Here is a 12,318-nt window from a genome sequence, read left to right as displayed (position 1 = left end):
ATTTGAATAAATATCATATTTATTTGAAATTCAAAGACAGTCAGACAAAAAGAAGGCAGAGATACTTTGTGCAATCACATTTTGTTCCCTCCAGCGTTGGCTGTGCACATTTGATTATAGCAGACATAAAATAAAGATCAAGTTTCAATTTGTGGTGCTGTATTCTGGGGACAATAAAACTGTGATTTCCTAAAAATATGTTACGTTTGATACTTGTCAGGGATGTTATAGAGTCTCCTCTGACACATGAAGCCCTCTAATATATAATAATTACCCCAACATCTCTTTTTAACTCAGAAAATCATTGTACATTGAAGATACTTAAATGTTAAATAACTAACAATTATCAATGAATAACAACAACAGGTATTTGCACAAAATTCTAATAATTTGAAGGAAAAGACAGTTTTAACTGCATAAAAACAGTGAAAAAAAAACCTTAAAACACAAACCAAAGCCCTTTTGATGTGCGACTGTTGAGACGATGTTGAAACCTGGAGATCATATAATGAGCGCGTTTACATCCACACTAAAAATCCAATCGATTTATCGAGTGCTCATTTTTGAAATGATCATTAAGTTTCAGACAACGGCATTAGATATTTAAATAAATTATTTGAATATCTGATGTCTTGGAGAAAAAATACAAATTTATCTAATTCATCTAGTTCTTTTACAGCTGCACCGTTCTAAATAAACGTGAATGACGCAGTGGCAACGGCAGGAGAAAAGATAACAAATGTGAAAACTACAAAAAGGCAACAAAGAGCTTTGTCAGGAGACAATTCAAGTTAAGTGACATAAGAAATGTAGTACTCAGACTGCATTTGTCACCATTTTCAACACTAGACATTCTGAAAGTAGAAAAACGATTGTGGCGATTGTTTACAGGACAGTGTTCCAAGTGAGCTGCAGTGTTTTAAAAAAAGTTCCATCTTGGTCGCAATTTTCAAAAAGTTGTGTTTTCAGTGGCTCAGAGCACCGTTGTCGTAAACGGACACCCAAAAACAGTACAAAAGTTTCTCATTTTTACTTGCAAACTTTGTGTAAACGGGGCCTCAGTCTTACTTTACTACAAATGGAGGTACTCCAAAAGAAATCCAATAATGGAGTACAAGATGTAAAAAATTCTTTTGATTTTCAAAGTGCATGAAAATGCATCGTATCTGATTATTACGTAACGGCTCAGGCTTTGAGGTTGTCAAAATAAGATTTGAAGTCTAGAATAAATCCAGAGTGGAGAACAAACCTGTCGACTACTTTCATTTTGAAATCACTTTAAAGCTTCAGAGAATTAAGACAGGGGCTGCAGCCTTCCCTTCGAGGCAGTTTGGGGGCAATCCTGCATCATTTTAATGGAAATAGTTACAGTTTGCTACATTTATGACACGTTTACATCTGTTGCACCACAAGAAATAAATATCCTGATTTTGTAATGAAGCTCGTATTTGAATTGCATTTAAAACAAACCCCCCCAAAAAATCATCAAAATAAATTCCATGTATCACACAGCCCTGGGTGAAAGCAATCAAAATGTACGTCATGCACGTTTCTTGCGTTGCATGTTTGCTTTTAATAGTAAGCCTAATCAATACTGACAAGAAAAAAGATTAAATTAGTAGCCATGGAATTGGGTGATAGAACGCTCTCATGAATTAATAAATGTAATGCTATTTCAGCAGCAACTAATCAAGATCCGTTTAATTCTGTATTTACCAGGCCAACCAATTACCTTGTGGAACATTAATCAGAGAGAACATTTATAAGCACATGGTTCCTAATTACAAAATAAAAAAGAACAGCCTGCCCTTATTTGTAAAACATGCTGCCTAGAACGCCAGAAGTCTGAACGCTGACTGATGAAGATAGAAAAAAAAAAAAAAAAAAGCAGCCGTGTTTGGCCCTGACAGAGAGAAGCTTGATGGATCAGACTGGGGAGTGAGGATGACAGTCTTCAGTCAGGTCGAGTGGGATGGAGAGTGTACGTCTTATTTACTGGATGTGGAAAGTTCCCATATCGCCTGCTCGCGTAAAGAAGGTCCTGAAGGACTACTAAATGTGCCACGTTTTGATCTCAGCCATGCATCTATTTTAGTTTCACAGAAGTACTTTGTCCTGATTTTTTTTTTCTTTCATATTTAATAGAAAAATGGTGTGTACAATTGAAGCTTCTACAAAATGGCTAAAAACTGCATTCAAGTATGTAGGAAATAGTTTTAGGTCTAACTCTTCAGAATCCAACATTTTGTTCATACGCCAAAGCTTCTGGATGTTGCATGTTAAAACTCGACTATTAAATTAGTAACTATTGCTCATGTTTCCATGAGTTGGTGGATTTTCTCAGAATTCTCTAAAGGCTCATTTATGCTCATTATTAGATATGTGTTTCCGTACGTCTCCTGGAAGCTCACGGATAAAAGATGTTTAGACGCGTATTGGCAGTAGTAAAAAAATAAATAAGTAAATAAACGTACAGCATAAATATGCCTTAAGCCCACAGTATGCTTCAGCCTTGGTCAAAGCTGTTTGTCCTCTCTGTTACTATTTCATTTAACTTCTCTCGTAATGAAGGAAGAGTGCCTCAATAATATTTAACCAACTCAGATGCCTTAAAACTAGTAACTGCTGTTTAAAATTTTTATTTATTTTTATAACACTGGTCATCAGTTATAAGTAAAAATGCAAAAACATTGCACATATTCCGTGTTATTTTGGAGTATAATAAACCACTTTAAATTGTATAAATTAAGCATTTGTATCCGTTACGTCACTCTTTTCTATGTTATTGCTCTCTGCAAAGGCTTTGGAGCAAAACGAGCACACCAAATAGTGCTTTAGGACTTTGTCTTCTGATTTGTCCTCTGAGAGTTCATTAGTTGTTCGGGATTGGCTGACACAGGGCGGCGGAGAACCCTGCTGGGTTAGCAGTTACGAGACAAAGCCAAAAAGTGGCTGGACGAACAGGCCCAGGGTTCCCAGGACGCACACCGTCACAAACACCCAAAGGAAGATTCTATCAATCACCATCGCAACGTACTTCCAGTCATCCTCCACCTGTGAGCAGGGAAGGGGGAGAGAGGTGGAGGAGGGAGACAAAAGAAAAAGGTGTGAGAAGAGAGGCCAGTGTCAGTGTCAGTGAGAATGAAAGATCAGGTGAGGATGTGTGCACGGTGAGAGGGAAACTGACTCAGGACGCAACGATACCGATACCAGCATTAGGTATCGGGTCCAATACTGCACAGACTACTGGTATTTAGAAAAAGTTGCCCCAATAAAACATGGCGAGAACTATGTGAGGTGTTGTTCACAGTGAAATGTGCGTATAGAGCATAAGTTAGACTGAATGTCATTTAGTAAGTATTCGTATCAGTACTTGGTATCGGCACGTGATTAAAGGTTAGTATTCATACTTGTACACGTTATTTAAAAGGATGGTATCGGTGCATCGGTATCGGTGCATCCCTAAAACTGACTATTCAGAGCCTCGGAGGGTTTAGAGGTTGTTGCGAGAGATATGGATGATGAAGGGCAGGTAAAATAGACGACAAGAAGAAAAAAAAAAGGACGAAACAGTTGAGCACTTCTCGAAAGTCAACAGAAAATGGATACATAATTTACAGTGGGAGAAATTACTATGATAATCAGATTCAAACCACAGTGACAAAGCTGATGGAGCTCTGAGTTTTTACATATCAAAGGCTCTTTCGCCCCTTCGGGGGATTTCACTCACTGTGTTTATAACAAGCAGAAAGCAAAAGGAAGGAAAGCTCTCAGCTCAGACCTCATGATATCGGTTCAAACTCAAACTATTGTTAACTCATGAAGCAGTTTAAGCACTTCTTACAACTCATCGCTCCCAGGTCGAAAGTCTTTGGTAGAATGATGTTTTTCTGCATAACTGCATTATGCATAAGAGTGTAGCTGCTTTCATTAGAGTTTGTAGATTTATTATAAGAATACAAACGCTGCGATGTGATACTCTATTCATTATTCAGGGCATGTTTGATTTAAGATTAATTTAGAGTAAATTTCTCAAAATATATATGAATTGGTTGAAACATTATTTGATAATATGTTGTTGTAGTACAGGGGGCTTCAAACATACGGCCTGCAAGAGTTTCCAATCCGGCTCACCAAATCTTAAAGCAAATCTTAAAAATGTCAAAGTAAACATTGGATTTTTTTTTACCAAATTTCCTAAGAGTAGCGACACAATATAGCACTGAGGCCTGAGCTGAGATATCAGTGGTGCTGCCTTGAAAGATAGCAAACTGGCATTAGCCTCAAAGCCATGCTGTCTGGGAGATTTTGTAAAAAATATGCATGATGCAACAGCAACAGGAGAAGGTTTTGGAATATTTTACTTCTTTTTGCACCAGAATATTTTAATAAAATGTGCTTTATGTTGAGATTGTAGTTATTTTCAGGCGTACTTGTTTGGTTTTTTTGAAAACATAAACATGACGGATGTACTTTTTAAAAATTGTTTTGCTCATCTTATCTCTAGAAAAACTGAAAACACTTAGATGATGTATATTGCTGCTGTCTTTAGACAAAAGCTTGTCTGTAAAATATCTTGACATTGTCTCTATCATAGCTGGTGAAAAAGCAGTCAAGTAAAAAAGCACAGTGGCGACCGATCGACATGTTACATTAAGAACATCACAGATGTACATTACATCTATGATGGTCATTCAATTCCATTTAGCAGCTTCACTCCTACATACAATATGTACAAAGGCTGGTTTGACAAATGCTTCTAAAGAAATTCATAAAACAAAACTCTAGGGAAGAATATGTGCACCTGTACCTTTGCAGAAAATGAAATGATGGTATGATGGATGAACCTTTACAGACAGAAGACAACAAATGCTGGAGAGAATCCCAACGATGTGCCTCAAACTACATTTTCCATTTACATGCTGATTACGTGACATTAGCATGAAGGATATTATCAATACCCGGCATGCTAAAAAGTCTATTATTAATTGAAAAAAAAATGACAATTTTGACACTGGTAGGAGTTGTGCAAAGTGCCACATGATGGATGTGCTAATGGAAAACTGCATTAATACCAGGCTGAAAGGGAAAGCATGTTCAGAGATCACAAAGACGTCCTGCCCTGTGACGACATTTGATAATAAGCCTATTGGAGTCCCATTAGAGCTTTACTATTAGATTTAAAAGGACTGCCCTAAGCATGTCTTTCTACAACTATTGCAGATCTCTGCAGGCTTACGTAAATTGTTGAGTAACAAACCAACATCAAAACCAATCTAGTTTTCCAAATGCAACCGACACAGTTCAGAGCTATTTTCCAATTTGGATGTGACTACTATGATCCTGACACATGCAAGTGGCTTGGCTTAGCAACTGACCATGATATTGCTACTCAGAGTACAACGGCCCTTCCTCACCTGGGCTCCAGGTCCTTCTGAGTCTGGAGCACCAAAGCTCACATTTGTCCGAGCATGGCAATCTCAAGTCAACTAAAACCAAGGACACTTTCTAGAAGCTTTTTGAGAATAAGACCTTCTTTAATCAGAGTGGGTCTGTCTGCTAGGATTTTGCTTTGACAGTAATGTCTTGACAAATCAAAGCCTGTTCATCAAATTAATCTATGTATTTGATACCCGATGCTGGATATCTTAAAGAACTGCTAGTCCCATATCACCCCAGAAGAACATATGGTTCTCCAAGCGCTGCTTACTGGAGATTCACAGTTTTTCAAAAGCAGAATGAGAGGCAGAGCTTTCAGCTTTCAGGCTCCTCTCATGTGGAACCAGCGTCCAGTTTCGGTTAGGGAGGCTGACGCAGTCTCTACTGTTATTTTTCTATTTGATAAAGCTTACAGTTAGGGCTGGTTATGGCCACACTCGACTATTTTCTAGTGAAGCTGCTTTGTGTTTAGATTTCTGGGAGACCATTGATGAGCTTATTTTATTCATGTTACTAACCTTCTGTCTCTGCCCTGTAGTCTGTGCTCTCTCGCTCTTTTCTCTTTCTACCTTCCTGCAGGACTTTTGACAGTGGAACTGGAAGTTTGTGATCTGAGCAGTCTGTCTCACATCACATCCAGTAGCGCATGCTCTGATAAACACTTGCTTGTTGCTCTTTGTCTGATCCTTTCCTCTATGTTTCTAGCCCTAAAGCCAGGGGTGTCAAACATAAGGCCTGTAGGTTAAAACGGGCCCACAGGAGGCTCCAATCCGGCCCACCAAATCACCAATCAAATAGTACAAATTTCAAAGAAAACGTAGATTTTTTATTTTTATTTCTCAAGATTAACAGACACTGAGACAACGAGATGCGATATCAGTGATGCTGTCATGAAAGATATCATGACAGCATTAGCCTCAAAGCCACATTGTAGTAATTTCCGGTCGGAAGTGTCTGGTCTTGTGCAAATGTAGACATTTTCATCACCGATACTCTGTGCCACAACGAAACAAAATAATTTTGAAGTTTATATTTAAAGGTTATTATGGCACGATTATCCCGATCCGGCCCACTAAAGACAAAATTGGACTGGACGTGGCCCCTGAACTAGAATGTGTTTGACACTGCTGCCCGAAGCCCAACTGGAACAGCTGAAAGTCTCCACATCTGAGTGTCTTTCTGCAAAGGATTCTTCCTGAAAAAATGCCACCTATTCCAGCTCATGTAAGAAGTTCTCTGTAAAAGTGCCTTGAAATGACTCTTGTTACAGCGCAATGTACATCATATTGAATTGAATTTTAAAAGTAAACTGTGGTTGTAGAAACCAGACAGGTAGGCACTATGCTGATCCTGATCCATCGCTGACCTTCATCATAACTAATAGGTTACATCGCTTGTCTGCTTTGGCTTTGGATCCTCGTCTGACTCAGAGTGCAGAACAAAGGTTTTATCCTGATACGTTTCCTTGAGTTGAGTGTCTGTTTTCTGAAGGACATTTCATTACTCATAGATTTTGAGGCTGCATTAAATTGAATGGGTTTTACTTGTTAGACATTCAGAGTGATCAGTTACAGTAAACAAAAACAGTGTCTCACCTCTTTGGCCTTGTTGCGGCTTCTCATGTTCTCAGCGATGTACTTGACGCTCTCAATGGCCTGTTTGATCTCCGGCGACAACACAGAGAAGGCCACCACCGTGTTGATGCTCTGCGGACTCAGCTGACGCGTCATCTTGTCACTCTCTGGCGTTTCTGGAGTTTCCTTCCCGTGCTGACAGGGGCAAGGGCATTTGTTACACGTGCAGCCCTCCACCGAGGAGAAATTACCTTCCCCGAACTCCAGGCAGTTTAGGGATCCTCCTCCGACCTGCTGGGAATCACAAACCGGGTTCAGATTAAGTTCCAGTAGACCTTCTGTGATGATTCCCAGAGTAACCTTCTTTCTCTCTGCAGGTTCAGGGTTTCAAACTTTAATAAAAATGCCCATTTTCTGTCAGGAACTCGTTGAATTCCAGAGAGCAGTGTCGAGTTTCTTTTAGGAAAAAGTTTCATTCTCTTTTATTCACCTGGCAGTACTCAGAGAAAGTGAATACTTTGTGTCTCGGGGATTTGTTTTATTGAAAAGATAAGGAGAGAAAAAACTATGAGGTCCAACAAGTTTCTGTGAGCTTAGAAGATGAGCCGATTCAGAATTCCCGGAGGAAGAGGAGGAGGGACACATTGTATATAGGAGTGTTTCGATTATTATTTCAGGGAATGGTTGAGTTATTCGACAATGACATCATGAGTGATTCACTTATTGTATGATTTGTAAAAATGAACGTGGTTGTTATGTTTTCTCAAAATACTGCTGAGACAAACTTGATTAAATTTAAGATGCACAGACAAAACTCCCTGAAGGCAGAATTCATTTAAATCTATTGTGTGGACTGAAGGTTCACATGTGTCTTCACTGAGAACACAAAAACCAACAAACAATGGAATAAAACAAAAGAAACATTAACTTTATATGTTTTTTTTGTTTGTTTGTTTGTTTGTTTGTTTTATTTTCTGTAAACATGCCTGGACAAAGCTGCCATCAGGATTATCCAATGCAAAACATATTCACTGTTTTTTGATTTTGGGCATCAGTCTATGTTCTCTAGATGATCCTGAAGCAAATATTTGGCTTTGAATCGAACGCACCCCCCACATTGTTCAATGTTTCTCCTGTTTGGAGCTCTGACTGTGTTATTTTAACAATCCTAAAGGTTAATTAAAAGCCGCACTGAGCACCGTGGGCAGTGAAACAAAGGTGACGACCACTGCGATGTGTGTCAATATGTGAGGATAAGCAACAGCCTTCTAAATGTCATCCATGTACGTCGAGGACGTCATGAAGAGATTAATTACTTAAAAGAATCTAATTATCATTCGTGTGGCATTTCCATGCTGAAAAAAAAAAAAGACTGGCTAATCTTCTAGCTTGTTTGCGCTGGTCTGTGCTGGTGGTGTACCAGATAAACCAACGTCAAACCAGCTTTAATCAATAAGTATGAGGGCAGTGATGGCCTCGAGGTTAGAGACTTGGGATTGGAGGTTTTAACAGTTTGAGGCCCCCGATTAGACGACAATGTTTTCAAATGAAAATGCATAATTTTCTGTGTTTTCGTTTCAGAAAAGCTTTGCGTTTACATAGTAACGTTATAAAAATGAGTTGGCACTGTTGGTTGTTTTTGTGATGACACCACACACGTGTGCAGAGAACAATATGGTAATTAACAATGGCCAGACGACCAAATTGGATTGTTATTGGACATATGGACGGCGAGTTATGACACTCTGAAGGCCGCTTTTGTTGTTATTGTCTGTCTACTTGCACATGTGCAGACGAACCATGGCTGTTGTGTGCATGTGCGGTAAGAGCATTTCCGCGATACGGGTCTGAGCCCAAGCATTTTCAGAAAGTCTTGGATTCACTCATCTCCACGACGATGCACTCAGAGAATTTTTGAAAAGTTCCACCATGGGTAAGTTGTGTTTTCGATGGCTCAGAGCACCATTGTCACGTAAACAGAGCGAGCTGAGGGTTGCAGATGCACTTGGTTTATTGAAAGAGCTTCATTTGGAAATCATTGCGAGGGCCGCGAATAAATCAGCTTCGGGCTGCCAGTTACCTGATGTCTGGTTGTTACGACATCGCTACTCTAAGATGATCAAGCTTTCTGACATTTACAGTGCAAGTTTATTTATGACAAGGATTGGAGCCATGCTAAAATCAATTGGCCATAACATTATGACCACTGACAGGTGAAGTGAATGACATTGAAAATCTTTTCGAATTTCACATACCAGTAAGTCGGTGGGCCATGCAGTAGTATCACTTTGTATTGAAAGTTTATGTGATGGAAGCCAGAAAGAAATGATTGAACATAAGGATTTTGTGAAATTTAATAAGATTCTATAAGTAGTGCTGGCTCAGTGCATCTGCAAGGCCATGAGCAGCCAATGTTTGTCTGATGCAGGGGATCTCGTGGAGGTCAACCACACAACACGCAAACCTTACAAAATCTGCTGGTTTCTAAATGTGTGTCAAATGGTACTAATGTTATTGCTGATCAATGGATTTTGAGATAAGTAGTACTTACCTGCATCAAGCTATTCTTCCGTTTCCTCCCTCCTTTTCCTCCTCCGCCTCCTCCTCCCCCTCCAGCTCCTCCTGCCTCCCCACTGCTGTCCAACCCCCCAGCCTTGCTGTCCTCATCAATCGGTCTCCGCATCAACATAATCCTCGGCAACACTTTAAGAAACACCGAGCGCACCCAACCCGGCATCGTGTGGGTCATCGGCGTGCGGTAGTGTACATTCAGCACAAAGACAGTGATGACAATGCTGAGCGTGACGAAGATCATTGTGAAGAGCAGGTACTCTCCAATGAGCGGGATGACCAGCGATGTGGAGGGGATGGTCTCGGTGATAACGAGCAGGAACACAGTGAGGGAGAGCAGGACGGAGATACAGAGCGTGACCTTCTCTCCACAGTCAGATGGGAGATAGAAAACCAGCACTGTGAGGAAAGAGATGAGGAGGCAGGGGATGATGAGGTTGATGGTGTAGAAGAGTGGCAGGCGTCGGATGTAAAAGGAGTAGGTGATGTCCGGGTAGATCTCCTCGCAGCAGTTGTACTTGATATCATGTTTGTAGCCTGGGGCGTCAATGATTTCCCACTCGCCACTCTCCCAGAAGTCTTTGAGGTTCACCTAGGAGACAGACGAAGCGCTTACAATCATGTAATGATTTGGTGACAGAGAAACTGTCAACCAGCCATTTCTGAAAGGGTCTTGCCAATCAGCTCACTATAGCTTTAGGTTTCATTCCTTTTTAAGGAGACAGAAACTGTTAAAACTGATATTCACCTGGATTTTATACCTACACCCGAAAGAGGGCACTAGTTTGCGGTTAATAATCAGCTGGCATGGTCTGTGGAGAAGTTGAGAGCATAATGTTGAGGAATATGCAAATACAGTTAAAACAAAAAGTTGAAACGGCACATTTCTTTTGAGAGGGCTTGTTTGATGAAGGGTTGTGAAGCACAGGGCACACAGGCTTAAACCAGCCCATCAGAGAGGCTGGTGCAGCCTGGCAAGGTATTAAATTACTTTTCATTGACTTTGTAATTCAATCACTTTTAGTAAGAACGTAAACACAACACTGAGATCTGAGCTCAGAGGTCAGTGACATAACACCAGCATCAAAGCTGCACTGAAACCACATTTTCACGTGAAATTGAAAACATTTCGTTACGTTTTGGGTGTCTGTTTGCACGGCAACGGTGCTCGGAGCCATTGAAAAAGCAACTTTTTGAAAAGGGCTCCTGAGGTGGAACTTTTAGAAAATGCTCTGACTGTTTCCATGGAAATGGTGGAAAAAGCAAATTTTCTGAAACACTGCTACTGTGAGAGAAGAGGACATGAGCAATGACATGTAAATACATTATATTCCATATAACAAAAGCAGGTAACACCCTCGCTGGTATCTATATAAAACTGAACTCCATTCAAAACTTTGATTTGGGACGAAAGGGATGTTAGGAATGTAACTTGATCACTGTTGATAACTCTTATTAGATTCTTTCATTGCTTCTGTGTAACTTCAGTGTAAAATGAAAAAAGTCATCAGAAAAATAAATACTTGAGTACAGATACTTGAAAAATATGCTAAAGTGTCAATACTTATTTGACAGTTCTTTGTTTTAGTGAATAAAAAATGGTTGCGTTGGTTATTTTCGTGATATATGATTTAATAGATATAAAAAGATCAGAATTAAAACATAAACTATGAATTTATACCAATCATGTCTCTGGCATTGAGTGTGGCTGGCAGGCTGGATGGTTGATTATTTATTTATTTTTAGGTATTAAAAACAATTTTTAATATCTCCCCACCTTTGGAGGAATTATAACTCATCCAATATGTTGTTTTTTTCTGGTGGATTTATGTTGAAACGTAACAGTGATGAAAGATCAAAGTGATGGAGAATCACGCTCTGATAAAGCTGCCTGAGAAAGAACTAGACAAAAGAGAGATTAAACCTGAAGCAGCAGAGGGTGAAACATCCCAACTTATGAGCTGTGTGTTTCTGATAAAGAAAAATCAGACTCACGTCTTTAAAACGAGGTGACAGTGTTTATGACAGTATGACAAATATTTGGCAATCACATCATGTCTGGATTATTTTATCTAATGTTACACCTACTTAGGGCTTTGACTGTTTGCACAAACATTCAGAGAGGAGTATAGGGTGTTAATAAATATATATAATTGTGATTCACAGCTGGGAAAAATCATGCCAAAAATGAGCATGTTATCCAACACAGTAATAAACACTGACCTTAGACCCAATGAGTACCAGGTCAATCTTGGCCTTGTCATAAGTCCAGGAGCCAAACTTCATGGAGCAGTTTTGGTAGTCAAAGGGGAAGTAGGTGATGTCCATTGGGCAGGAGGATTTGAAAATGGCTGGAGGGATCCAGGTGATGGTACCGTCAAACTTTAGCAAGGCCTTGGTCTTATCCTCCACCAGGAAATCGCCAACAGCGCTGGATATGAGGCGTGGGCATGGTTAATCAGTCGGAGAAGGTACGAGAAGACACGTGTGATTGGAAAAGGACACAGAGTTTAGAGGAAGACACAGATGTCAATGAGTGGAGAAGATTTAATGGAGGCAGAGGAAAGGAGGGAGCAGATAGAAGAAAAGATGGCATTAGGAGTAAAATCCAAAGGAGAAAGAAGCCGCATTATGTGCAAATGTGAGACACACAATTGCATGTGATTACCATTATGAGCCACTATTGTAAGTCTGAACTCTGAAAAATAAGCCATCACACCGCCGTATTCATGTT

General features: G+C 39.8%; 1 protein-coding gene across 1 annotated transcript in view; it reads right to left on the bottom strand.

Annotated features, from left to right (window-relative positions):
* Positions 1-1,316: 1,316 nt before the first annotated feature.
* LOC308109509 (neuronal acetylcholine receptor subunit alpha-3-like) overlaps positions 1,317-12,318 on the bottom strand; it is a 30,785-nt gene continuing 19,783 nt past the window's right edge. Inside the window, exons 5-8 of the mRNA XM_080463107.1 lie at positions 11,808-12,015; positions 9,565-10,176; positions 7,035-7,307; positions 1,317-3,054 (exon numbers count right to left, since the gene is read on the bottom strand). Of these exons, the coding sequence (XP_080319233.1) occupies positions 2,929-3,054; positions 7,035-7,307; positions 9,565-10,176; positions 11,808-12,015 (1,219 nt within the window). The 3' untranslated portion in view covers positions 1,317-2,928. The remainder of the gene's footprint in view (positions 3,055-7,034; positions 7,308-9,564; positions 10,177-11,807; positions 12,016-12,318) is intronic.

Source organism: Lipophrys pholis (genome assembly GCF_963383615.2).
Source record: "Lipophrys pholis genome assembly, chromosome: 5".
Taxonomy (NCBI): domain Eukaryota; kingdom Metazoa; phylum Chordata; class Actinopteri; order Blenniiformes; family Blenniidae; genus Lipophrys; species Lipophrys pholis.
The sequence above is the reverse complement of the archived record's forward strand: the minus strand, read 5'-3'. Positions and strand labels throughout refer to the sequence as shown.